Genomic DNA, 27,937 nt, shown 5'->3' with positions numbered 1-27,937 from the left:
ATTCCTCAGCCAGAGTACGGTACAATACAGTAGCACTATAATTAACTAATCTCCATGAGGGGAATTATGGGATGTAGCGTGTCGTTACATTAAACCTGGGTTAAGTATTAGAACAAGTGTAATATTGGTTAAATTATGGGATAATTAGATATAAGCTCCTCACAAATACTCTTCAAAATGAGAGAAATCAAGAAGGGACATATAAAGTATCTACTGTTTCCACAGTAGATTACCAGTATGTACTTTAGATTGATATAAACAAACTCTTTGGGTAAATACAGACAATCAGTTTCACAGGTGTCTCATCAAAACTGTTCCTCTCACATTTCAGGGTAAATTGCACCTTCAGCTCTCAACTGTACTCCTCAGCAGTGCATCACTTCAGTCTGGAGCTTCCGTGACCTGGTAATGCTTTTTAACCCTTTAATGATCACTGCAAGCTTCAGAAATCTAGGGATTACAAACAATCAACAAACTTTCCTGACGTTTGAATCTTGATAAAATCCTACAAAAGACCTCATAAAACTCCCACCGTCTTCCCCTTCATGCGGCCTTCTTCTGGTTTTCAACCCTGAACTGTCAAACGAGACACCTCCCACTTCCACCTTCATCTGAAGCTCTCACTTCCTCCATGTCGTTTTGTAATGTACTTTAACCTACCGGCTCCTCTAAGTCCTCATTCTGGTGCCAGGGTGTTTGGTTTCTTTTCCGAAACTCCTTGAGTTGAATCGCCCCTACACGACTCCCAGGTAGGCCTGCAACATCTGTCTGCAGTTCGTTTACACCTGCAAAACATCTGTGAAGATATCATTTTATTATATTATAGATAAATAGCAGGTAAAGATAACAGAATGTAAGTGATTTGGATCTAGCATCTTTGATGCTCATGGCTTGAGTTCTCCTGTTTCCAGTTAGTGAATTGTTTCCTTTGTACCAGGCAATGTTTTCCATCACAACAGGGAGAGACTGCGACAGAGAGAAATTATTGACATGCGTTTAGGTTCCTGATAAAATTACGGCTCACTCTATAAAGGATTATTAAATTAGGTGTAGAGCAGCCGGAGAGGTCTTGTGATGCACATGCAGCAAAGCTATTGTACTCTTCTGAGTCTGAGCTTAGGCGCGGCTGCAGATTTCAGGAAGTAAAATCTACAAATGGAGGTAAAGTCAAACATATTCAGTGTATTTAACAACAGGTACTCTTGCTAAATAGTGCAGTTTTTTTTTGCAGCTGGTATTGACTGGACTTCTGTATGATTTGACACAAATCTGCTTTGGTGAAAGATGCATTTATTGCATGTTATTTAACTTGTGACTTGATAAGATGTGTATTTGTAAGTATGTACTGTACAATGACAGATCGTGTGAACACCAAATTTGGCAAAAAAGAAAGGTTGGTGGTTTTGTTGCTCACTCTGAAGGATGTGGTGTAACTGCCGCTTTGTGTAACTAATGTGCCTTCTTAGCCAAACAGCAGCTCAATTGATGGTAAATAGCATTATATCTTCATACCGCTGTATTGTAGAATTATCTTCAGCATGCACAATTATTTAATTAAGACACAGAATTCTAATTTAAAGAAAGATGAGGGTACAACAGTCACAGACAGACTAGAGGAAGCAGTTGTGAAAGCTTTTGCTTCCTCTTTTTTTTAAGCTTTCCTCTGTCGTGTCCCTCATGTGTCGTCAGCTTGGTGGCTGTTACTTTATGTCCACATTAACTCTACAAGCATAAACTTTTATGCTTTCTACAGGTAACTCTTATTGACAGTATATGCATTCAAATGACAACATTTGGTGTGCGTTTGAAATGCACAGTAATAGATCTGTTTCTGCTATTAGAGAACATTTTTTACTACAGGCTTCCTGCACATACAATTCTGCCTTTTTCATTCTGAACCTCTCCCCATTTCAACCCTTGCTTTGTTTCCAGTTCACCATGTCCAGAAAGGTTGTGAGGTCCAGCAAGTTCCGTCACGTCTTTGGCCAGGCTGTGAAAGCTGACCAATGCTACGATGACATCCGAATCTCCCAGATGACGTGGGACAGCAACTTCTGCTCCGTTAACCCCAAGTTTGTGGCCATGATTGTGGACGCCAGCGGTGGAGGAGCCTTCATGGTGTTGCCCCTGAGCAAGGTGGGTCACAGGAAACACCCTGGTTGTATTGACACAAAGAAGAGGAATATGTCTGCAGCTTGTCTCTCTGTGTCCCTCTACTTTCTATAATACCGTTTTTGGATGTGTTGATCATTTTAGAATTAGGTTGGTACGATTTGGTACGAACATGCCTTTTAACATTTTGAATACTGCCAGTCAACATCACACATTCAGCTAAATAAGGAAGTTTGATGCTGACTTTGAGTCTTTCTACACGTCACTCGCTCTGCTGTTGAGAGGTTTTCACCATATTAGGAGTTCGTTGTCAGCTCAGTGCAGGCAGGATGTGGCTTCAACCCAGTTATTCTGCAGACACCTATAGTACATTAGGTGACTTGAAACCCTTTATTGTGTTTCCTGAAAAAGTGGAAAACTGCAAACATTGTTTATAGTCATCTGAACATCTGAATTTGTCAAAGTATGTGAACTACATGAAGCTTTGCTTTGGATCGCTTGCATGTTCCTCTAGGCTTCTGAATTCTAATATACATAAGTTATCTGCAGGGCTTGAAAAGACTCTAAAAAGCATTGAATTCCGTTTCCTCAAAAAGAAGACATTAAAACATATTACAATTATGGCCCCTTAGGAGGAACAGAAATATGAATAAGTGTTTAAAATGAAATCACCATATCATTCAATGTTGTATGACTTTTTGACATGCCTCAGTGGGACACAGAGATGGGGTGACCCAGAGCCATAAAAAACATAAAACGCATGCGTCCATACACACTAGCATCCGAAGCTTAATTAGGTTGTTCTTTGAAAAATGTATTACGGTTTGAAAACTTGACAGAGCATTAAAACAACTACATTTGCAGAAGTAAAAACGCTTAATGCAGACAGATGGCATACATTCAGAAAAGGGTACATTTTCAGATTAACCCAGTTTATTTTGGTCTTCGGCTTTATGTTACGTTTTTATTTTATTAATCTTTAATATTTGAAACAATTTACAAAATGTAATATAAAAATAAACCCCTCTAGGCTTTGTTCATACTTTCATACGACAGTAACAAAGATATTAATTTGCATTCTATGTGAAAAGTCTTAAATTCAACTTAGTGAACCCTGAGGAATACACATTATTCAGGGTCGTTTCTCTCGTGTAGTTTACAGTTCTCTAGGGAAAGAAATTAGTAAAGGGACCAGTGGGCATGAAATTGCAGAGAAATGTACTGCAGAAGTGAAAATACTCATCCTGTTTTGAGATGAATAATAGTGCTATCATGTTCCTCTCGTCTTGCTTTAAGGACAATAACCTGATCTGTTTTTTTTTACTTATAAACCAGTAAGTTGAAAAACAACCACAGAACTCAGTGGAGACAGATGTGAGCGCTGTATGCTAAACAAATTGTCCAAAAATGTCTCTTCATACTCTTTCAGTCAAACAGATGAAACACAGCATTAATGGTCATGATGCCGTGAGTCAGGTATCATATTTGGAGGGAGGGCAGCCCAGATTGGGACTAGGAAGGAGAACCAGGAGAACCATGGGATTTCACCTCCTGGGGCCTGATCTCCTCTCTAACCCAGTTACTAGACATTAGGTGTAATTGGAGGCATAGCTGTGGAATTTGTATCAGCTGATTATCAACTTCCTCCTCCCACCTTGACTAAATCATCAAGGCCTTTTTACTCCATCATAGCTGTGTGTAACCTTTCAGTCCCTTGAACACATACATCTTTTAGAGTTGAATTCACCATCCTCCTCCGTGGTTCTGTCTCTGCAGACAGGACGTGTCGACATGTCCTACCCCACTGTGTGCGGCCACACGGGACCGGTCCTGGACATCGAGTTCTGTCCTCACAACGACAACATCATTGCCAGCGGCTCTGAGGACTGCAGTGTCATGGTAGGCATCACTATAATGTAACAGAATCATTCCGTTTTCACTAAAGTATGACATGACGTTTTGTTGAAATGCTGTAAATTCAGAGTCTAAGTTTCCTTGCTAAATAGATTTGGGAGATCCCGGAAGGCGGGCTGACCACGCAACTCACGGAACCTGTGGTCAAGCTGGAAGGCCACTCCAAGCGTGTTGGCATCCTGAGCTGGCACCCCACTGCCCACAATGTGCTGCTGAGTGCAGGTACTATTACGCCTCATAAACCTGCTGAAGCCACAGGAGCACCCGGAGCAGCCTTTAATGATCTGACAGAGAGCTCCTGGCTTGTATATTAGAGGAACCAGGGTGCTGTAATGTCACAGATGTTTTGTTGAATGAGACTCACACCTTCGTTGAACAGGAAGTTCTCACAGCCTCCACCCACTTTGTTCACGCTGAACACAGATCAGCACTCTTACTGAGGCTCACAGCATTACCAGGTTGAACTACTGTGTTAGACAGCAAACTCTTGCTAAATACCAACCGCTGAGAGCCACTAGGACAGGACAATGTGGATTAAAATGATAATATCATGATATTCATAATAGATAAACCATTATTGAATTATTGACCAGCTGTAACTGCTGCTAATATACAGTTCAAACCTTTGACTATGGATGTTCCAGCTTATAAGCGTGGGATAAAGGTGGTAAATGTCTAGTGTAGGCGGGTCAAACAGTCTTTTGCATTTGATTAAATTAATAAATAAATTGACGTTCAGATTCTGTATGTGTTGCTCTTCTCTCTAGTCTGGGTAGCTATGGCAGCTGTCACCAAACACAGTAGAAATGTCGAACATGTCACGTCATGTGTATCAGCGGGTATTTTCCAGGAATGAACACAGCAACTCTGATTGGTTTTTAGGAAGTCAGTGTGGAAACTTTCATCTGAGGCTGAATCTTTTATGCCAGTCAGTGATAAAGACCTGCAAAACATCTATGTTTGTAATGAGAAAGTTAGGCATAATATTACCGTAATACTTACCTGGAATTAATTTGATTTATACAGTAGATCAATGGCTTCAGACTGACTCACTGTGAATCCTCTTTTCATTTACCCCCTTTGTGGCTGTTGTGTCCATGCAGGCTGTGATAACGTGGTGATCCTGTGGAACGTGGCTCGTGGGGAGGCAGTGGTGAGGATCGACAGCGTTCACACCGACCTCATCTACAGCGCCTGCTGGAACCAGGACGGCTCCCAGATTCTCACCTCCTGCAAGGACAAGACCATGCGAGTGCTGGACCCACGCAAGGGCACCGTCCTCATTGTAGGCTTCCTCCCCTTCCTTCCATCTATCCTTCCTTCTTTCTTTCCTTCCCTTTAAACAAGTCTTAAATTATATTTGTCAGCAAACATCTGGAGTGACATTTAACTCACCATCTCTGCTCCGCCCCTCACGCCTACAGGAGAAGGAGAAGCCTCATGAGGGCTCCAGGCCCATTCGGGCTGTGTTCGTGTCCGACGGGAAGATCCTCAGTACCGGCTTCAGTCGCATGAGTGAGAGACAGGTGGCGCTGTGGGACCCAGTGAGTGTCAACAACCTCCGTGTCCAAGTTCAACACTCTTTTCTGTCTCTAGCAGAAAACAGTTCTCCATTTACTGTTATTCACCACTCTTATTCTTCTATTGTAACTCTTTTTATTGGAGTTTTCAGAGTGACACACACAGTTGAAGTATTTTAAGTACAAGTATTAAGAAGACAATAAAAACAGAGATACCATTTCCACCTCTGGCAGGATTATGTTTTTACTCAGTAAGAAAATAGGTTGTTGAGGTGAATAAAGTTCCCTCCAGATATGTTTCTCAAAATGGGGTATGAGTACCCCTAGGGGTACTTTGGAGTACTGCGAATATGAGATTTTTATTTAATGTTAATTCTAAAAAATATCAGTCATGCAATATTCCTCAAATAATTACACAATAATAAGTTCAATAACAAATGCAATAACCACATGTTGTATTCAATAATTCTATTTTCAATTAAAATGTTAAGTACTGTAACTGTCAACTGCAACAACATACACAATCACGTTCATGATTACATTTGTTCAGTGTGAAAGGGAGCCGCTCTGGATATTGAATGACGAGTCAATAGGTAAATGGATTGAAACATTGGTTTGCCATGAATTCAGGGATGGATTAAAACATTTGTTTTTCAGTTACAAGGTTGTGGTTTAGTAAATCCGACACTGGTGGTGCAGCGCTGTAGTGTAGCCTTCCTCTATATATCCTCTTTTTTTATACAAAAAGGCTTTTGTGCTGGTCGAGGGTAATTGGCTGAAAAATATGTCATAGGGGTAATTGGGGGGGTGGGAAAGTTTGATAACCACCGTTTTATGACATAAAAACACTGTGCTTGGAATAACAATTTGTATTGATGGATTTTCTACAAAACATCACCTAGTTAAGAATTTTCCAAAATTACATAATTTCAGCATATATGAGTCTACATAATAGCCTACTAGTGTTAAACTCTGCTCATAATTCATTCTGCACAGCGAAGCTGAAAAATCCAACTGACATAACAATAAGAAAGAAAGAAACATTTTTAGAGATTTTGATTTTCATTACGTGAAAATCTTGATAGTTGGACTTTTTGTGGTACTTTTCAAAACTGTTACTTTGGAGTTATTTACTGTTTTTACAACACTTTTGTTTCACAACTGCCAGCTTCCAGCTCAAAGGGCGGTGCTGCTCTGCACTGTCCCACATCAAGCTCAATTAAATAAGTCCTCGGCTTACCTGCAATCTGCTCAAGCAGCCTTTTCCATACAGGATCTTGTATAGGATATAGTCAAACATCTAACTCTTTGTATCTGAATCTTTTCTCACAGAATAACTTCGGGGAGCCCCTGACCCTGCAGGAACTGGACACCAGTAGTGGCGTTCTTCTGCCATTTTTCGACCCAGACACTGGCATCGTCTACCTCTGTGGCAAGGTTAGAATTAGATGTTGAAATAGCCGTGTTTCTGTGTCTGTCTCACTCACACACACGGACACATACAGCTGACACCCACATCTTGTTCGCAGGGGGACAGCAGTATTCGTTACTTTGAGGTGACCGATGAAGCCCCTTATGTCCACTACCTGTCCATGTACAGCAGCAAGGAGAGCCAGAAGGGGATGGGATACATGCCCAAGAGGGGCCTGGAGGTCAACAAGTGTGAAATCACCAGGTAAAGACATTCATGTCCAGTGGAGGAAAAAGTATTCAGATCCTTTACGTCATTAAAAAGACTGATAATAATCCACTACAAGTAAAAGATCTGCATTTAAAACCTCACTGAAGTGTTCTTGTGAACCACGTATCTCTAAAACACAACGTTGTTAGCTTTGTGACGATGCATTTTCCAGCCGATCCAAGAGGCTTTTTGTATAGTTTATTTAGCTTAGGTAGCAGGAGACACAACATCCACGACACATAAACGGACACTTCATCCTTCAGGTCATCACAAACATTAAACATCAACACATCTGGAGATATGTGGTTTTCACTGGACAGGAAGGGGCAGAAAAGTCTGAAAACTAAAGCTGTCACACAAATGTAAAAAGTAAAACGTACACTGTTTACCTCTGTATGGTAAGGAGATGTATAAAGTATTATACAATGGAAATACTACAGTAAAGTACAGTGAAGTACTTTAAATTTGTACTTCAGCACAGTACTTGTGTAAATGTATTTAGTTACATCCTCCTCTAGTTATGTCTTTGTAAAATCAAAAGTAGCTCCGTATTTTTAGCCTCGCTAGCGTTGTGCTATAGAGCTGCTAGCATGGCTGAAGACTTGTTTGTGTTGAAAAGAATCTACTTCCTCCAAAGTAAATGTATTAACTCAATCTAGGTGGAAGCAAAAACCTAAAATATGAACAAATATTTCTTCCTTCAGGTTCTACAAACTCCATGAGAGGAAATGTGAGCCTATAGTCATGACGGTGCCACGCAAGGTACAACATACACTACATGTGCTTTTATCAGTCAAAATGAGTTCATGGGTTTACATGTAGATTCATTTGTGCATTTCTGACCTTAACTCCCTCTTTCCTTCTGTGCCTGTGCAGTCTGATCTGTTCCAGGAGGATCTGTACCCAGACACCATCGGTCCTGAGCCTTCAGTCGAAGCTGATGACTGGTTTCAAGGAAAAGATGGCCAGCCTATTCGGATCTCTCTCAAGGATGGGTTTGTAGCAACCACCAAAGCCAAGGAGTTCAAAGTTCACAAGAGTCTCCTGAAGACCACGACTGCTTCTGCTGGGAATCAACAGGACAACAGCGGGGTGAGACATTTAAAAACCACGTCACAGTGAGGGTTCAAACTGTTTCAAAAGTTGTAGTGGAGGAATGTAACTAAGTAGTAATTCATTTAGATTTGACTTGGACTTGACTCCATTTCTGCTTCTTTATACTTCTACTCCACTGCATTTTACAGGGAAATATAATTTTTTTCACAAGATATTTGGTTTAACACTGTTTTACATGCAGAGATCAAATTAATTTTAACTTAAATATAAAAATGTTGCATTAGTACTGCATATAAAGTTATTGAAACTCCACAGTCAGTAAAAATGTTTAACTAACAAAAGATTTAATACACTTACATGCATCATGGTACTTTTACTTTTGATACTTTACGTACATTTTACTGATAATGCTTCTGTACAGTTTTGGTTGCAGGACTTTTACTTGCAGCCAAGTATATTTACACTCTGTATAGAAGTGAAGGATCTGAACACTGAATACAATCTGTAACCATTTTTATTACTCTGGAAAATCCTTCTACAATCCTTCGCTTGAAAATGAGTCCCACGACTGAACTTAAACAACAAATCCAGTTTTAACCAACTCAACTTTATTTTTATAGCACCTTTCATATCATGCAAAGTGCCTCACAGAGCCAGATTAAAACAGCACAGACAAGAAACAAAACTAAAACTAAAATTTAATTTTTCTGAGAAAACAATTACAAGTATAAACAATAAAATGTTCAAATGAATAAAAGTCAGTAGATTAAACAGACTCAAGAGATTAAAATAGTATGATTATTAAAGGGACAGTACACATGTTTCCTCTTACCTCCAGTGCTATTTATGAATCTAGATTGTTTTGGTGTGAGTGGCCTATAGTGTTGGAGATATGGGCCGTAGAGATGTCTGCCTTCTTAGGAATATAATGGGACTGTATGGCACTTGGCTTGTGGTGATCAAAGTGGCAAAAAACAATAATATAAGTCTGGATTATCTTGAGTAACCTGGTCATGATTTCTTTGCTGTTGAGTTTTTTAAATGCGTTTTCATCCGAGTGCTATATAGTCCTATGATATGGAAGAAAAGGCTGACATCTCTACGACCGATATCGCCAAAACTAGGCAACTCGCACCAACACGGTCTAGATTGATAGCATTACAGGTAACTACAGAATGTAGGGTGAACTGTCCCTTTGAGACTTAAAAACTAGGCTAACAAATGACGAGGCACCTCAAGTAAAAGCCAGGCTAAAAAGTTTTGTCTTACGGTTTCTTTTAAAAGTGTCCCCAGAGGTGGATCCCTCAGATCCTCAGGCAGATGAGGGGGGTTAAACGCTGACTCCCCATACGTTTTTGTTGAGCTCCTTTGAATGACTGATTATAGAATATTTGTGTAATCAAACGTCCTCCATCACATTGTAACTCTATCTGTGTGTCTGTTTCTCAGGAGGTTCAGTCCTTGAGAAAGGAGGTGAAAGACCTCAAGGCAGCGGTGGAGGAGCTGACCAAGCGCGTGAAGGAGCTGGAGAGCAAGGATTAAACTAGAGAGGTTTGATAAACAAGAAAAATAAATCAAAAGTAGAAGTTAAGAGAGAAACAATGGAGCAAGGAACGACATTGAGTGCTGTTGTAAATCTGATTGTAGTGAGAAATCTACAGTTGTTGTTTTTTCTTTGGCTTAAATTTGTTTATTTGGTTTGTCTGATACATTTTAAAAAAATCCTATTTTAATATATGCGTTTAGTTTGGAATAAAATCCTCTGTATTTTCAAAATACTGCCTTGACTTTTTTGTGAAATGAAATACACATGAAACACGTTTGAGTTACACCAAATTTTAATCATTTATACTTATCAGCTCACAAAATGAGAAACAAAACAAAATGAGCAATAACAAATGTTTTATAAAATGTTTAAAATGTCACATGGACTTTTAGAGAAACAAGTGCACACAGATGCTCCCTGAGGCCCACTAAGATGCCTTTGGTCAAAACTATCTTGAGCAGCTTTTTCTGACTGTAAATAATAGAAAACAGTAAAGATTAAATCTTAACAGACAAGTGATAAACATGAAATATGGACACAATGGTTGATCTTAACTATTTGTAAAATATGAGGTTAAAAAGGCAGGACAGGTCTTCTATACTTAAAGGTTGAGTTTACTGTAGAGCTTAGATTATAGTTTTTCTTCTCACAAATACGCTTTTCACATTTTCATGATCTTGAATTTTACTTTACACTTGTGTGGTTCTTTTAAAGACACATTTGAAGACAAGCGTTTCAAGGAAAATAAAGACTTTAAATTCTAAGATCACAAATTGTGTGTAAATTACAGCATCTGTTTTAAATAGCTTATGGACAACCCAGCACCTAATAGTAAAACAGTTGTAAGATTTAAAACATCACCAACATAATTATGAAAATTAAAGAAACTGGAAATTGGAGACAGTTATTATCAGAATTCAGTATTTACAGACACTTTTTCTGTTTTTCCCAAAAACAACCCCGGTGTCATCTACTTTCTTGCCCCCCAGTCTTTCACCAACTAAAACCCCCTCCCTTTAATTTGGTCAAACACCAGTCCCCTTCATAAAGCCACTACACGTAGTTTTTATTGGGGGCGGAGGCGGCGCTGTTGCTGTAGTACTTGGCGGTTCCACCGGAGCTGCCAGATTTGGGCCTGCTGAAGCAGCAGAGCAGACCTCCAGCCAGAAGGAGCAGCACACCGGCCCCCCAACCCACAAAGATACAGGCTCCCAGCTCCTTCTTCGAGTCAGCAGGCAGCAGGGGGTTGTTGAAGTCTTGCACAATATTGTGGGCGGACCAGCTGACGGGGATGAGCGCCATGAGGCCGGCCAGCAGCAGGCCCACCCCGGCCACCAGGCTGATCTTGGGCTTGGCGTCTTCGTTCTCTATGCAGGTGGTGAAGTCGGCCCCGCAGAACAGCATGAGGAGGCTGAGGCAACATAACATGCTGCTGATGATGGTCATGGCGCGGGCGGCCTGCAGGTCAGAGGCCAACACCAGCAGGGAGTCGTAGTTCTTGCACTGCTGCTGGCCGGTACTCTGTACCACACAGTTTGTCCACAGACCCTCCTGAGTGCTCTACTCAACACACACAGAAAAAGACAGATCAGTCATTTCATATGTCATGCATGTCCACTGGGGAAATGTAACTCTGAATTATTTAACTTGTTACTTTTATCTGGCACTCTTACAGATTCACATTTTTCACACAAAACATATGAGTTAAAAAAATATGATGCACTATATTATAGTTAATCCTCATGATCCTTTCATAACAAGAGGCTGAAGCTTTTCATTACCACTGCAGTCACGATGTTGTTTCCCGTGAAGGAGGACACTTTCCAGCGTGGGACAGCGCAGCATACGATGACCCCGATCAGGCCGAGGACCCCGAGGGACACACATACAATCTGAACTCCAACAGATCCCATTCTGTAATGGGACAAGAATTAGTAGATGAATCAGAGGCAGGGGGGTAAAATTACAGCTGATAGCCCTACGTTTCAGTACTCTGTGCAGCCTTTACATTTTCTTTTGCCCTCAGTTTAATCTTAACGTTTCGTTTTCTCCTTTGTAATCGTCTTTTTCTCTTGACAACCTTCTATCTCCAGCCATCTGAGTGGGTGGGTTGCTTTTTTTGAATTGGTCTCCCAGGTTCTAAGGTTTCTACATTGTTTATTTTTGTTTCATTGCTCATGTATTATTAACTTTCAATCTTACTTTGAATTCTTAGTACTGTTATTTAAGTGCTGTTTAAGTTAAACTCTTCTTGTTTTCCTTCTTTGGCTAGAATGTAGGAGTTGTTGAATCTTTTGCAGTGATCCGAGATGAAAGAATGATCACACTCAGACAAACACTTGTTCACTCTGACAGGCCTCCACAGGATTATGTTGCTTTGGGCTACATTTCAACACAAATTCATGTCCTGACAGGCTCCGGACTCCCGGGTCTCCACCCAGGAACGGCCGAGCCACTCCCTCAAATCTTCTTTTTTGGAAAATCTGCCTCAGGGGTCATTTTATGATTCAGCTAAATAAAGATGAAAATTATAGTTAAAGTGGAAGGAAAATGTACTCACACGTGTCTAATTATTTGCATGAAAAGTGATGCAGGTGAAGGAAATAATAATCACGAGTCAGAGGATATTTAATTAATTATAGATTAAAAAAAATTAAACAGTTCGATTGCTATTTCTTTATTCTAATGAATAGTATGTTTTTATATGGAACATTTAAACAAAAACAATATTTAAAGAAAATTTTACATAAAGGGAAACTGAACTATCTATATTATATTCCCTCTAGACGTGTGTATTTTTTTTACACAGTATTATGTTTAAACTTCTTTTCATGTGACGAAGCCCTGGCCTTTGTTCTCCATCCATACAGACAATTCAAACTATCCTTTACCATCTTACAACAAGTAGATTCCTTCCACATCCATTTTGTGAAATAACAGAGGAGAGGATTTAGACCACGACAAACACATCTTACTTTTAAGAGTATGTGACCCAACCCAAATCACAAACTTTCAGAGCAGATTGAACACTGAAACTAATCTAATGAGGATCAATGGATTCAAAATCAAATGTTTGTTCATATTCCTGAAGATCATTTTCCCCCTTAGAATACGTTTTTTTAAATTTTCCTTAAAACCGGGATCACAGACAAAAACAAAAAGAACACTTTTTGAAAAAAATCTCAAAGATGCTGCTGAGTCATTAATACCTTTTTTCCGCTCTAACAGCTGTTTATTTGCACTTTCCATGATTTTGCTTGTGCCCAATAAAATGCATTAAGCTAATCCTCAACCAATCCTTTCATCCTCTGTCTTTTGCAGTATCGTATCTCTTTTCAAAGCTCAGACTATCGATGTGAATAAAAAGTGAATAAAAAAGATGCCTACCTTTATTCTGTGTCCTCTGAACTTGATAGGAAAATTTAAAAATTAGGTGAAGTTCTCCTTTCTTCCTTTCCAAGCGTTGTTTTGAAGATGCTGTTTTGCGATGTACAGAGACTGTGTGATAAGATGGGGTATTTGTAGAGGAATGTGAGGTGTAGGGTGGGGTTGTGCTCCAACAGGAGGGAAGGACATATAGACCAGACTGGACTTGTCCTGTACGTATGTTTCCCTCTCTTTTTCCACCTTAGACCTGCCGTGAAACTCAGCACACCACTGAGACTAAACCTCAGAGTTTCCAGGAAAAACAAAAAGTTGTGATGCCTTAGCATCAGTAGTCTTTGTTGAAAACGGATAAAGAGAGGTTGTTGGGATTCTTCTGAAAGACATAGACGAAAATGTAATCAGAGGACTGCAGATTTTTCTTTCTATGCTCTCAGTTCAAACAAATGGAAACCACCCAGGCTTCCATACCTGCACAAGATCAACGCACCCAACCCTCTGTCGAAACTGTGATGACGAATTTAAGGAGACTAATTTAGGAAATCGAGACACAGTGGGTTTAGGAGTTTTGCGCAAGATTATATGGGGTTTCATCGTTGGAAGGAAAGATAATTAGGAAATAAAAAAAGAAATGTTGTGAAACCAAATATGTGTGGCCTTTATTAACACATTCAGAAACACGCAGACAGAATGACACACGCATAGTTTTGGTTTGTAGGACCAATTTAGAATTTAGTTTGGAAGAGGGTTCAGTGATGGAGAGGCACACAGGCAACTCACATATATATACTTGAAATTCTGCATGGATATTAACTGTATTTTAGCAGATGCTGTACATCAACTGTAATCTGTTCTACAAGGGACTTTATGAGAATAATCCCATATTCTTAGCAGCTACTTCTAGCATATATACACACTATCTTGCTGTTGCTGAGAATGTGGGATTATTCTCATAAAGTCCCTTGTAGAACACATTACAGTTGATGTATGATCACCTGCAACTAAGAGTCGTTATGCCTTTTGGCAGAGAGGCTAAGGTGGAGACACTGAAGTGAACCAGGTGAAGTGAAGAGTATTCGAGTTGATGACAACTTTGCTCGTTGCTGTTAGTGCAATAAAACATTTGCGAGTACAAATCCAATTCTTTATCAATACATCTGTTCAACAAGCATGAAAATGTAAACGAAAGAAAAACCTTATTCGGCCCCCTTTGTCCCCAGTCTCTCATCCACCACCGCTTTGTTTCCACAAGCACAGCACAAAAGCTTTTTTTACCAACAAGCTAAAACAAAAGCTGTCTGTTTGTAGTCTGTTTATCTTAGTTTGTTCTTGTAAACTTCTCTGCTGGCTGAGACAAAGCAGCCAGGAGGACAGAGGACAGGAGAAATGACATATGTGAAGTCTGTGTTCTTCATCATTGATTATTAGCATTTATAAACGTCACTCAGGAATGCTATTTATTTGATTGACACTTTAGACTTGTTTTCAGCGAAGATAATGACTTTGTATAGTCACTTTGCTGTTGTAAACATTACTGTTGCTGCTCTAGAAACAATATTGAGGAGTTATATTTAAATTATAAATCACTTCTAATCCTGTTCTGAATGTATTTGCTTTTAAAATTCTATATTTGTTTTTAAAATAAATTATTCAGTCATGAAAAAGAACTGAGTATTGATAAGAGTAGCTCCTAATAAAATCCTACGGATATTTGCTAGGTGAGGGGTGAACGGAGGGCGTATGTTGTTGCATGCATATGCAACCTTACCACTACATACCACTACATCTCACACACTGTTCCTTTAAACAAGGGAACTTTAGCCTAAAATCAAATCAAATATTTCAACGAGGTGGGTAACTGTTAGAATAGACTGTAGGCTGTTAAATATAAGCTTTTTTTACTTTTAACATGTATATAACTAAATACACATGTCGTTGCTCTATGTGAATATTGTAAATCAATTCATTTATTGATTAATAATGAGCAAAAATCGCAGTTCTGTCTCTCTGTGTACGCTTTTAAATTACCCGCCAAAGTACTTCCTGGAACTATCTGAAGTCTGCGTGAATCACGTGACGATCACGCATTTTGAACTTCCGTTGACGCGACTTTCTCTTTATACGGCTCTGAGAGAAACGTGTGAAGAGCCCGTTTTGACACAGCCTCCTACGTAACCGTACACTCTTCGGTAGCCACGGCCCTCTTTTAAAGTTCCTGGGGGACGAGTGAAGGAACCCGGACAAATCGAAGGAAAGGGGCCAAGATTGAGCTCGGAGAATAAACATCTACACATTATTCACCCCAGAAAGACTATCGTCAAACCGAAGACAAGGTTCGGGGACATTTCATCTGTTTGCAAGTTTTCCATCGCTAACGTAAGCTAACTAGCCGTTCGGTTTATATGTGTAGTGTTAGCTTACGTTACTCGGCTAGTGGCTACCTAGCGAGCTCGGTTAGCTCTAGGTCGCTTAAGCTCATTCATTGTATGCTAACATTGCCCGATTAGCTAGCCCGTGGCCCTTGTTAGGTAACCGATGTGACTTAAGACGTATTTCACGAGGATTTGTCAGTATGTGTCTCGTTCTTTCTGTTCTTGAAATCTAAGGTGCAACACGGAAAACCAAGGTCTTGACTGCCCGAGAACGTCAGAAAATAAAGAAAATGGCGGAGCAAGACAAATTAAACATCGACTCTATAATTCAGCGTCTGTTGGAAGGTGAGGAATACCAAACCCACTGTGTTGCAATGTGTTTAGTTTATATGATTAATGGTTGAGGAATGTGTGTTTTATACTGCAGGTAAGTCGGCCGGGTTAAAGGTAGATACGGTGTATTGTAGTAGCCTACTTAAGATTGTGCTCTATGGTTGGATTTGGATGAAAGGCTGTAGCCACATCCAGCTTGCTCTTAACAGATAGTTCTGCTCATGTTTTTTGATTGGAGAGGTGATTTTTTTATCAAAGCCACCTGTTTCTGTTTTTATTAGAAACGCATACATTTTAGCGGATTGCAAATCAAGGGGAAATGGATGGCGTGACAGAGTAGTGAAGTAGAACATCGCTCACATTTTACGCAAACTGACACTTTCTCATACACTACTAACTTAGCGTTTATGTTTTTGTTTTTTTTTGTTTGTTTTTTAAATGATGTTTTCTCACTTGTATTTCAGCCCAGATTCAAATAAATGTCCTGTCTGAATAATTACTGTCGTTAGTTGGAGGAGATTAAAAAGTGTTTATTTGCAATATGGCAGCAAAGGATTACTTTGACTTGTAGATGTAAACATTCCTTGACACTGGCTTACTGTAAGAACACTCTTGTAATCATAGTTTTTCCGTCCTCTATGTATCCCCTTTCCCACCAGAGCTCCTCGGTCACATGAGTGCTCTCACTCGTGTTGTGCTTTCTGTTTTGCAGTTAAGGATCTGATAACAATTTATAGCCGCAACCTCTCGTTGGGGACTAGTTAATGAGGTGTGCAGACAAAGATGCTTTCATTGGTCAATGCTTACTGTGTGAGACGGCTGCCTTCTCTTCCACTGCTGTATTTAAAGCAATGTAAAGACTGCTTACATCATTCTCTTTCAGTGCTCACCTTGGAAAAAAAAACATTTGCATAAGCACCTGTGTTAGGATAGTACTAAGCGTAATTTTAATAACTCTACTGTGCTTATGAGTGGTTCAAGTTGTGAACAGTACCCTAGAATGGTTTTGCAAGGAGACAGGAGGCCTTTTTTTTTTTTTTAGGCAGAGATGTATATATTGGCTCTACAAATCTCACATGAACCATCGCTCTACTGCCCACTGTATACGTGTGGAGAAAGCTTTGTTTAGTGTGTGTGTGTGTGTGTGTGTGTGTGTGTGTGTGTGTGTGTGTGTGTGTGTGTGTGTGTGTGTGTGTGTGTGTGTGTGTGTGTGGGGAAAACAGGACTGTTTTTTTCTTTGCATCCACATGATGATTGTGTAAGAGCAGCCCTGAAGGCTTTAAACAGAAGCATAAATCTTCAGACCCGACTGTACAGTTCATCTAAAGATCACAACAAATAAGGTTGTGACCTCTGTAGTTGTCCTTGTGCACTGGGTGCTGAAATTCTGTCTGCTTCACATGTACACTCATGTGTACACGTGTGTTTCCCCTATGGAGCTGCTGGTATACACACTTCTTTGTGTATGTTGGTTGGGGATCTTGCGGCCAAAACGTCATGTTAGAAGAATTGCGCCATTAGACGGCGTATCAGAAGATCTGCTGGGTGCAGAAACCTTTCCCAAGCCTAACACTCGTAATGAATGTGACCTTAGCCCTTAGCGTTTATTTACCTTGTTAAATATAGGCCCTTCACGATCAGCCTAAACTGAGCTGGTGGAGGTGATTAGCATTATTCACAATTATGCATGTGCAGTCATAGGGAGTTTGACTTTGACTGTGGACCCTGTGCTGTGTTTTGTACTTAGATTGTTATACTTGGGCCACGATAAGGTTGTCTGCCAAACGCAGGGGAAGGCAAACAAGCCCGATAGTGGCAGTATTTATATCCTCTTATGTAACTCGCTTGGCCTTTTTTTTTTTTTTTTTTTTTTTTTGTCGCCATCTGTAGTTTTGTTGCTGAGAATAACCATTTTCCAGTTAATATTATTGTTGTGTTGCTCTACTCTCTTCAAGACTAGTGAGGAACACTTGCCTCGCTGCAGGTGCTGCATCAAGAGATTGATAACTTACATCCCACAACAGCTCAGTCTCCTATGGAGACAACAAGGTAACCCTCGTGCTTGCTGACTGTGTTTTGAGACCAAACCAATTAAATGTGTTTGGATAATGAGCAGTTTCAATTGGATTACTTACGTAGATCTAGAGCTAAGTGAACTCTGGGAGTGTGTGTTGCTAACAGCATGTCTGGAGAGCGTGACATCACATGAGCTCAGCCAGAACACCCAGCAGCACTGAGTCAGGAGTGCTGGACCAAACCAACTGTTGATTCCAGCACTGCCGGCACCCCAATGGCTTTTCTGTTGTGCTGGTCCAGCTCTTTGTTTTCTGCCCCCTGATCAGCGTAGTGGAAAGCCTATTGTCTGTACCCCTCATGATAAGCTCACAGTTGCCCACTGGCTATGTGGCTAACTTTGGAGTAAGCTCTGTCGAGGCTTAGCCTTCTGTAATCCAGGTTTAAAGTGACAAGCAGCGCTGCAGTATTTATATCTACTTTTCACTCTTTAGGGCCTTGCTTTTAGTTTCTACTTCAGGATAGTGGCAACATTTTGCATCCATTTGTTGATTTCTACTCTCACTCTCCAAGTGCTACACCTGGATCTGTTCACTGAGGGATGGTCTTTGATTAAGGGTCAGGTTCTCTGCTTGTACCAAAAAGTGAATTTTTGTTTCCATACAAGCAAGTAGTTTGGCAGTTACCACTTAAATAATTTTTATGTGATCCAATAGTGACAAGATTTATCAAAGTTTATTGAGTTAAGCTGCTTCAAGTTGTGAGATTTTGATTCCCAAATGTTTACATGTAATGATATCCTCCTTTCTTTAGATGAGGTGACGTCATTAATTGTATATCGATCGTAATCTAAGTAAAAAGTGGCTTATTATTTCAGTTGTACATCTGTAGCGTTGCCTCTGAATTTTCTTGTATTTTTGCCAGTAGTAGGAAGTAACAATCACATACCTAATGTTGTGAAATGCATCTAGTTTGAATAGAGCTGGTATTATCTGTGTCACTTGGATTGTTTGGCATGTAAAGGTGAAAGCATGTCTGTTATTTGTCTTAACTGGTGAACACCTAACAACGGTTTACTCAATCCCCACAAACATATTAGAGTGAGCTCTGTTGACACCCAGCGTAACAATAATTCTCACTGAAACTGTTGGAGGCAAGTCTGTTGTCACGCTGCATCCGTTAACCCGTTCTGTAGGCTGTGATGGAGTTTGTTGGGTGGGAATGACACTCATGATTAATAGAAATCTGCTTTGGCATAAATCAGCACATGTAGGAATGGGAGGATGATTTACTTTGTCAGTGATACAAACAAACCACATTCCAAAGTCTGCAGTAGACACACAAACGCTGAGAAACGGTGTTATGGCCTTACGTACGCGCTCTATGGTCGGCATGTCGATGTGCAAATGTTTTGATCTGTATTGTGAGCAGTAGTAATACTTTGATATTAAATCATTCGTGAATGCATGTTACTCTACAACAAGTCAGTCGCTCGCATCACACTCCTACCTTTTTCTAGCACTTGAGCCATGACAACACGTGTGATTTTAATGATTTGTCAGGAAAGTGAACGTTGTTCAAGTGTTTATCATGGTTTGTGTTTGGCTCCATTCACAGTGTGTGGTAAGTGTGAAGAAACGTCACAATGATGGACTTGACAAACCTGCTGAATTTTTCCGATAGCATTAGTGTAAGCAGCCAGCTGGCAGGAACAGAATGTAATCTGCAGTTTATGTTTCATTTCATTTTATGTTTCAACCTGATTTCTTTTGGCATTATATTTTATTTATTTGAAACTGTGCTATTCTTTGTTTCTAAACAGTCCATATTAAGTGAGTCCCAATTACGTGTTTGCAATGTCTTTGCAGCAGCTACATAGGCTAGAAGAGGAAGTGGGTTTTTATCTTCTTTCTCTGGTTTGAACTCTCAGCTGAGCAAAAAGAGGCCGAGGACGTCGGGGTAGTTTCCACCGATCAGCTTTTCTCAGACGCTGCATCTCTGTGAATACTTAACACACTCATCTTGTTGTGTTGTGGTTTGATAAAAGTGTATTTTGTTTAAATAACTTATCATTTCCAAGCTTGTTGTACAGTGTATAATATGAGCTCTAAATAATATTGTGATCACCTGACTAGACTAACAGTTAGGCAGCATTTTGCTGGTGGGAGGTGTTTACTTCCCAGTCTGGTTTCAAATCTGAAGCCTACGTTTATTTGCTGCTCCTTATGTCCTTCATCGTTTACACTTTCTTATAGCTCTGATCATAGGTGTGTCATTGTGGACTTATTGGTTCTTCCTTAAAACATCTCTTTATCTCCTTTTTTCTCAGTCAAGGGCTCTCGACCAGGGAAGAATGTCCAGCTGACAGAGGGGGAGATCCGTGGCCTTTGCCTAAAGTCCCGTGAGATCTTCCTGAGCCAGCCAATCCTGCTCGAACTAGAGGCTCCCCTCAAAATCTGTGGTGAGTTTTTAATGTAGTGGGCAATGAGTTTCAAAGACCCAAGTGTGAAATACCATAAAGTCATAAAGAGGTCGCGCTGCAGACGATCACCCGAGGTTGTGTTCATGATTTACTACAGTTTGCTCATTTGTAATTGCCGGTTGTAGCAGTTGATAAGCAGCTCCTCCCTGTAGCAGTAAACGTGTGGTGTTTAGATTGCTCTCCTCTGCTGCCCTCTGCAGGGGATGTCCATGGTCAGTACTATGATCTGCTTCGGCTGTTTGAATATGGAGGCTTCCCCCCAGAAAGCAACTACCTGTTCCTGGGTGACTATGTAGACCGAGGGAAGCAGTCACTGGAGACCATCTGCCTGCTTCTAGCCTACAAAATCAAATATCCAGAGAATTTTTTCCTGCTGCGTGGAAACCACGAATGCGCCTCCATTAATCGAATCTACGGCTTTTATGACGAGTGTAAGTAGATTGTTTTTGTAAACGGGAAACATGTCAAATCTGTTCTCTTAGCCGTTCCACTAAGTTCTCAATGCTCCTCTTTTGTTGGCAGGTAAGCGAAGGTATAACATAAAGCTGTGGAAGACCTTCACAGACTGCTTCAACTGTTTACCTGTGGCTGCCATCGTAGATGAGAAGATCTTCTGCTGTCATGGAGGTAGGGCTTTGTCGACGTAAGATGCTACGAGGATTAGGCGATACCCATTAGATGACAAGAAGTAGACTAAGATGGCTGTATGTTCTCTCTCCAGGCCTCTCTCCTGATCTTCAGTCTATGGAGCAGATCCGCAGAGTTATGCGACCCACAGACGTGCCTGACCAGGGTCTGTTGTGTGACCTGCTGTGGGCTGATCCAGACAAAGATGTGCTTGGCTGGGGTGAAAACGACCGCGGTGTCTCCTTCACATTCGGGGCAGATGTGGTGGCCAAATTTTTGCACAAACACGACATGGACCTAATATGCAGGGCACATCAGGTAATGTTTAGCCAGGAGGCCTTGAGCCCGTGCAAACTGAAGCTGTGGGACCGTTTGTATGTTCTCTTATGTAAACTAAAAGGAATAGTGGAAATTTGATTTCAGTTCACCATATTTAAGCTATTTAAAGGTCAACACCACCTAAATGAATAATAACAGTATATTATTTCCATAGCTAAGGAATATTCAATCGGTATTTGTCAACATGAGCTACTCTCCTGGATAAGGCTGACGTTATTGTACGATATGTGGACATGACCATATGCTGACCTCCATGTTTACGTTTGTTCATGTCTGAATTTCAGACATTATAAGACTTTGCACATTTATGTTAATTGAGCCTGAAAGTCCATTTATTTATTGTTTTGATTGTGTGGTGTTATTTTATGTAGGGTTTTATTTGTTTTGAATATTTAAAACTAACTGGACTACAATGGTACCAACAAGCGAGTCACCAGCTGGTGTGCGTGCGTGCGTGCGTGCGCGCGTGCGCGCGCGCGTGTGTTGTTGACGGTCTCATTTCTGTCCTCAGGTGGTAGAAGACGGTTATGAGTTTTTCGCTAAGAGGCAACTCGTCACCTTATTCTCTGCTCCCAACTACTGTGGAGAGTTCGACAACGCCGGTGCCATGATGAGTGTGGATGAGACGCTCATGTGCTCCTTCCAGGTGTGTAAAACAGCCTGTGATTGTACTTTTCTGTTTTCTTTTCATCTGCTGCAAGTTTTTTGTTGACCAGTAACAAACCAAAATGATACAGAACGGATCATTAACAGAATCTAGTGAATGGCATTTTTTTTTTTTTAATTTTTAATGTTCTTATTTTTTTGTCTTCAATGACAATTTTCTCTGTTTCTCTCACAGATTCTGAAGCCAGCAGATAAGAAATTGTATCCTTATGGCGGAGGGGGAGGGATGGGATCTGGGAGACCGGTCACCCCGCCACGAAATTCGGCCAAGGCCGCCAAGGCCAAGAAATAACAGCCGCTGGATTCCCCTCCCACGACCCCCCCCCTCCCCCCTCCCTGTCCGCATCACACTTTTTTTTTTTCTTTTTTTCCCCTATACCTCCCAAACTTGTTTCTCCCTTGTCAACACGTGGCATCAAAGCAGACATGTGTCCAGGGTTCAATCATGCTTTTTCTCGCTCTAAAACAATTTTTAACTGTTTTGTTTGGCTGTTTGCGTGCACTTTTTTGTGTGAGTGTAAAAAAGTGGGAATGATTCAGAGGGAATTGCTGTATTCTGTATGTATGTATGTTTTTTTTTTTTTGTTTTTTTTCCCCTCCTGTACCTTCTGTTCTGTTTTACTGTCATTTTGTAGAGATGGGTTTGTACCCATCTGTGATGTAATTTCAATTCTGGGTGCAGGGGAGGAGGGAGAGAGGAAGAGGAGTCTTGGCTGTTTATGTTAAGGCTCTGCCCTGTTTAATGCTAAACACAAGCTTTTGTACATCCTGTTTCAGAGGTCTGTGTATGTCTGTGATGGAGGGAGTGGGGGGGGGGGGGGATCAAGTTGCACGGGCAAGTGGTAACCACACACACACACACACACACACACACACACACACACACACACACACACACACACACACACACTGGGCACACAGGTGCATATATGTGCAGCTGAATCCTTCAATGAAATGGATTCACAATGAGAACTTTTTTTTTTTTTTTTCCCTTTTCGTAAACCAATGATTTGAGAACGCAGTCATGGATGTGAAATAGTTTGCTTCTTTCTTTTCTTTCTTTCTTTTTTCTTTTGTAGATACATGAAACCGACATGGTTTGATTTCTTTCTTGTTTTTGTTTTTAGTTCACTGCAAGTTGAAGATGAATAAAAATAATCATTTATTTGAATCATGCCATCATGCTGATCACTTTGTTTGCCATTGCTTTGTCACGTTTGTCAACCGTCTACCATGAATGGTGGCTGTGCTGGTCTGTTGGAGTGGGAGCTTGAATGACAGCAGCTGGAGGAGTCTTGTGAATGAGACTCACTCAACATAGAAGCTGGGAAGTGTAATTTTGGCCCAGTTTATACTTCATTCAAACAAAGGGGCATTTCACATGATGCTTCAGTGTGATTTAGCCAAAGAGGATGTTCAGTGACTGTAGGAGAGGACAGCCAAAGCTGCTCTCAACCAGATGTTGCCTGTTTTTATAAAATAAAAAAATAGATATTTGGTTTGGAAGGTCTTCGATGCAAAATGTCTATTTTGTTCTAATGATTGTTGGATGATTATGAAGTTTAACTTAAGCAGGGAGACTAGGAGGAACAGGAGGTGAATGGCTCCGTCACTGAGCTTCTGTTGCTCAATAATCCTCACACGCGTAATACGAAATCACCATGTGCCATTTATGTTCCACATGTAGATACCACTATTTATCTGGCATTCCATTTGTATGGAACTTTAACAAGCATATTCAAGACCAGATGCCAACTGAGGAGAAAATGGCTCGAAGGTTTTCCATTTTTTTCTGTTGTGAGATGAGATGAGTAATTGCTCTGAACTTTCCAGTTTGAAGGGCTCTAGACCAGTTGAGTCAGTCTTAAAAACAAAGAGTGGGCTTATTTAAATCTAAACCCACAACAAATGCGGGTTGCATGCAAGCTACAACTAACATGAGCACTAGAGAGCGGTGTTTGTAAGAATGTAAGTAATAGACCAAATTATACCCAATTGGGAATCTTCGCACAAAATCATTGTTTTATTGTAGACATGAAAATATGTTTAAGGTAATCATATATTCCCAGGAATTTAGCATAGTTTAGTTTGCAAAATCAAGTAATTCCCAGGTGAACAGCTACCACTTTATAGCAATTGGTACATCATTTTGTACGCTTTTTAAATTGTGCTGTGTAAATTATATTGCCAAGAATATGGAAGTGCTTGCATTGCTTGTGACAGCAGTCATCATTCTGAGTTGCTTTTTTTTTTTCTTTCTTTCTTTTTTTAAACTGCTTGCCATTGAAATAAGCATAAAGAGCCGTAGACGGAGAGAATCAAATTATTTTCTAAAAAAAATGATCAGTGGATCCTGTGACAACTGTGAACCCCCAAGCAACACAGTCACCCCGATAGAAATCAGATTCAAAAGACACTCTGTGCTTGTTTGTATAAAGTGAACCATCTGTTTCCACATGATGTCACAAATGGGCCGTTTTCCTTCTACTGTACATTAAGTTGGCATACAGGGTGTCCCCAGTACAAGCAGTCCATAGTTCAGTACAGGCTGTTGCAACTGGTGAACAGATATTTCCTTCTACAGTGTTGCAGGGTATCTCACTGCCCATTTCCAATAACCCAATCACACTTTACCCTCATTACATAATTGGTGTGTCTAGTTTTATTTGCTGCTGTCTGTCCTCATTCTAAAGCCCTCTGTCCAAGTATGAGCACAAGCCACCGCAGCGCTCCAGATTGCAAAGGCGGGTCAGGTTGAGTGCAGTGCATGAGCACATACTTAAGCAGAGGGTGGGGAAGCTGGAATTTGGCTGTCATCCTGCCCCACCTTTCCCCCTCCAACAAGAGGTTTTCAACTCAGTACCTCAGAAAATAAATGTTTTTTAAAAATCCAATCAATGTAAGCAAGCTTTATTCAGAATCCTGTGTGGCTTTCTAACAATTTGCGTACAGTGCAACTAACTGCATCGAATATTGTGTACTGTAGAAGAGGGCAGGTGAAAAAAAAAAAAAAAAGGTAAGATCAACTCAGGAAGTGAAATTTAAATTAAAATAAATAGTATGAGGACATATTTATATTCATATAGTAAATAAATACACCAATAAACATCATTATAACAGGATATTCACGAGTCAGATGACTTGCAGTTTCTGTCCACGTTTTAAGGTCGCTACATTGGAATGAGTTGAGCCCAGCCATGGCAATGGTCAGAGGGATCTGCTGCTTTGAAGATCATTTTGATTTGATTCGTAAATGATGCAGGTCTGCCTTTTGTGGATAAAGTTGATATTGTGTCTAAAGAGATCTGAAAATGTACAGAAATGTATGCTTTTTTTTTTTAAGAGGATATAGAAAGTTAGAGCTTGAGTGCTATGAGATTGGGTTTTCAACAATGCAAAACAAGGAAGTGGCTCCTGTAAGAGATAATGTATAGTGTTGAAACATTATGGAACTTGTAGATCTCTGTCTTCTGAATAAACGGTCCAGTAAAGGCCAATTTCATTCTCATTTTCATAGCTGTATAAATCTCTGCTAATAACATTTGTCACTCAATATATACTGTTATTACCTCTAAGAATCTGGTCTTTAATTACTGTTTTGTTCACATTGTTTTTACTGACAAATTTAACGCTAGATACTGCAAGCTTATTAGGATTTTTTAATCAATCAGGGATGTTTTGCACCATGCACTGTTGCTGGGTAGATATGAAATGATTAGATTATTACAGTTAAGGAAAAGAAACAACAGTATTTTTTATTTGTATTTCTTTTGTTTTCAAATCAATCACAATTTGTCTCTGTTATAAGATAGAAATAAAACATAGAATTTGTATATTTGTGTCTGGTTTTCTTTTCAAATGTTTCTGGCTGCAATGTGAGACATATTACATCGTAACATTTAGTAGCTGTTAGAAAGACTCATCCATTGGCACAGGGAGCGGAGTCATTTTCTTTTTCTCCCTCTCATTTTCTTTGCGGAGGCTGCCTCTACTGTCTGTCAAACGGTTCTGCATGAGTCAGCAGGATGGGTGGCCTCTCTATCCCTGTGTGTGCATTTATTTATTTATTTATTAGATGCCACCTGGCTCAGGCAGCACACTAACACTTAACCAAATCAAAAAGAGACAGTCCGAGTCAGTCGACCATTTTTAGTGTGAACTGCTTTATGAAAAAAGTAAACGGACGACACAGTCTTTCTCCACCCATGTGGCCTGCCTCTTCCTTCCTCTGCCGTTTGTGGTTTGGCAGCATGGCTCGCTTCCGTCTCTGTGTCTGTCTTTGCGGTCTTTATCTTTTTCCTACTTGATAACGTTCATGGCTTTCTGTGACTCCTCGCTGGGCTAAAAAGTGTGAAGCATGCTGTGAGTGCAGTGAGAAAGTTTCAGAGGCAATGAGCCAAAACAATTGCATTAAAACATGTAAAATACTCTAAATCGGATCACGGTCTTGTGCTTTAAACTGAAAAATAGCCAACCCCAAATTGTTCTTGAAATGTATTACATCGCATACAGGCCTTCAAAAGCAATATCTGAATATGTGTTAATATGACAAAATAGAAAATTACAGATGGAAATAGGATGAAAAAGATGTTAGTTGTAAGCATGTAACAAAATACTTAGTATACAATATAATATAAGCATGAAATAGAAAGCAAGAGATATTTAGGAGTAAGTATGCATACTGATAAAAAGCTACAGAAGTCTTGCAGCACCAAATACAGACAACATCAAGCAGCAGTAGTTTCTGATGGAACACCAGCTGGAGGGAAACTTTCCGTACGCGTTACATTGCCATCTTCTCTGTGATGGTTCTGCAGATTTAGGACGGTGCAACCTATAAGTGCAACCCGACGTTCTCTACAGCAAAGTCCCCACATGCCAGCTCGTTAATCTTCCTGTTGATTTATGAACCAGACTTGTGTAAGAGTCTTCACCAGGCAGCAACGTCAAATCTAGTGTGTGCAGTGTTCTCACAAGAGAAAAAAAAAGCTGAACATACAGTGTGGCTGGTGAGAACAGACTATATAATCGTATGAACAGATAAAAATACATGACTCTATATTAACTCCATGGCTGAGCCTTTGTGACGACACAGTGAGGTTTGTTTTTCACTTCAAGTCCTTGGATATTGTTGTCTGTGGAAGCTTAGATTCCTTAATGCCTTTTGAAATATGCAGTAGAACAACTCTGGATGGTTTTCCACTTGGGCTTCTTAATTTCCAACACATTGGAACACTGAATTTTCATCTTCTCCTTACTTGGCAGCTCTGGGTCAAATTGCACTTAAAAGTAGAGCTATTTGAATAGTTTCATTGTTAAGCATGAATGTATTACTTTGTGCATCTTAAAATCGATTTGCTAAAATGTAGCATATGACTAAGCAAACAGATCCTGAACTGATTGGCTGGCTAATTCTTAAAATTCTTTAAGGAAACACGTTTAGTGTCTGCTTTTAAACTTTTTAATCAGGCATCAAAGATATGCACATTACAAACAGTGTGGGAGATAACGAAAGTTAACTTTGAACCTTTAAAGTCACAATCATGGATCCTAATGTAAACAAAACCCATAACTCAGATCAGAAGTTTGGAACATTTTCTTTGACAGGCCATTCAATAAAACACTAGACAACAACTCAATATCTCACTAATGCTTATGACTTTGTAAAATCTTGCAATCACAGGTTTGCAGTTTCAACTCTGAGGAAGTTGAGCAATGCATAAAATGTTATGACCAAAAAACAAAAGTGTTGGACCTTTAACATGGAGATTTCAGCTATGCATGTACATTCCTCTACTGGTTTATTATAAAAGCTCATTTCTGTAAATTGTAACAAATTGTCTCTCAGAAATTTGATTTTACCTCTCTGAAACAGACAGATATTGAGTTATT

At 40.0% G+C, this 27,937-nt stretch overlaps 3 protein-coding genes across 4 annotated transcripts; 2 read left to right on the top strand and 1 right to left on the bottom strand.

Moving 5' to 3' along the window:
- The first annotated feature begins 639 nt into the window (after positions 1–639).
- coro1a (coronin, actin binding protein, 1A) lies at positions 640–10,061 on the top strand. The gene is made up of 11 exons (XM_068727910.1): positions 640–749; positions 1,933–2,136; positions 3,889–4,011; positions 4,119–4,248; positions 5,130–5,311; positions 5,451–5,570; positions 6,879–6,983; positions 7,076–7,221; positions 7,932–7,989; positions 8,104–8,319; positions 9,733–10,061. Exons 2-11 carry the CDS (start codon positions 1,939–1,941, stop codon positions 9,823–9,825), a joined length of 1,371 nt encoding a protein of 456 aa, XP_068584011.1. The 5' UTR covers positions 640–749; positions 1,933–1,938; the 3' UTR covers positions 9,826–10,061.
- A 42-nt stretch (positions 10,062–10,103) lies between these two features.
- cldni (claudin i) lies at positions 10,104–13,359 on the bottom strand. Its single transcript, XM_068727911.1, has 3 exons — positions 13,217–13,359; positions 11,611–11,743; positions 10,104–11,389 (listed from the first exon to the last, which is right to left on the bottom strand). Exons 2-3 carry the CDS (start codon positions 11,740–11,742, stop codon positions 10,883–10,885), a joined length of 639 nt encoding a protein of 212 aa, XP_068584012.1. The 5' UTR covers position 11,743; positions 13,217–13,359; the 3' UTR covers positions 10,104–10,882.
- A 2,017-nt stretch (positions 13,360–15,376) lies between these two features.
- ppp1caa (protein phosphatase 1, catalytic subunit, alpha isozyme a) lies at positions 15,377–23,555 on the top strand. Of its 2 annotated transcripts, none has more exons than XM_068727876.1 (8): positions 15,377–15,546; positions 15,820–15,930; positions 20,261–20,392; positions 20,614–20,844; positions 20,936–21,040; positions 21,135–21,358; positions 21,891–22,025; positions 22,221–23,555. In XM_068727876.1, the coding sequence occupies exons 2-8, from the start codon at positions 15,876–15,878 to the stop codon at positions 22,335–22,337; spliced, it is 999 nt and encodes a 332-aa protein (XP_068583977.1). In that variant the 5' UTR covers positions 15,377–15,546; positions 15,820–15,875; the 3' UTR covers positions 22,338–23,555. The 2 variants fall into 2 exon arrangements, with proteins under 2 accessions (XP_068583977.1, XP_068583978.1); XM_068727877.1 differs by having other exon boundaries at positions 15,377–15,589.
- The last annotated feature ends 4,382 nt before the right edge of the window (positions 23,556–27,937 follow it).

Source organism: Cebidichthys violaceus, unplaced genomic scaffold (assembly GCF_023349555.1).
Source record: "Cebidichthys violaceus isolate CVI_PGR_0920_01 unplaced genomic scaffold, fCebVio1.0.p SCAF_40, whole genome shotgun sequence".
In the NCBI taxonomy this organism is placed as follows: Eukaryota; Metazoa; Chordata; class Actinopteri; order Perciformes; family Stichaeidae; genus Cebidichthys; species Cebidichthys violaceus.
This window is presented reverse-complemented; position numbering and strand designations above follow the sequence as displayed.

Excerpts from the sequence above, each read along its gene's own strand:
- coro1a (XM_068727910.1), top strand. The coding sequence starts at position 1,939 with ATGTCCAGAAAGGTTGTGAGGTCCAGCAAGTTCCGTCACGTCTTTGGC. Across the intron at positions 2,137-3,888 it reads TGGTGTTGCCCCTGAGCAAG|ACAGGACGTGTCGACATGTC; the intron begins GTGGGTCACAGG and ends CTGTCTCTGCAG. Across the intron at positions 5,312-5,450 it reads GCAAGGGCACCGTCCTCATT|GAGAAGGAGAAGCCTCATGA; the intron begins GTAGGCTTCCTC and ends TCACGCCTACAG.
- ppp1caa (XM_068727876.1), top strand. The coding sequence starts at position 15,876 with ATGGCGGAGCAAGACAAATTAAACATCGACTCTATAATTCAGCGTCTG. Across the intron at positions 15,931-20,260 it reads AATTCAGCGTCTGTTGGAAG|TCAAGGGCTCTCGACCAGGG; the intron begins GTGAGGAATACC and ends CTTTTTTCTCAG. Across the intron at positions 22,026-22,220 it reads CGCTCATGTGCTCCTTCCAG|ATTCTGAAGCCAGCAGATAA; the intron begins GTGTGTAAAACA and ends TTTCTCTCACAG.
- cldni (XM_068727911.1), bottom strand. The coding sequence starts at position 11,742 with ATGGGATCTGTTGGAGTTCAGATTGTATGTGTGTCCCTCGGGGTCCTC. Across the intron at positions 11,390-11,610 it reads ACAACATCGTGACTGCAGTG|AGCACTCAGGAGGGTCTGTG; the intron begins GTAATGAAAAGC and ends TGTGTTGAGTAG.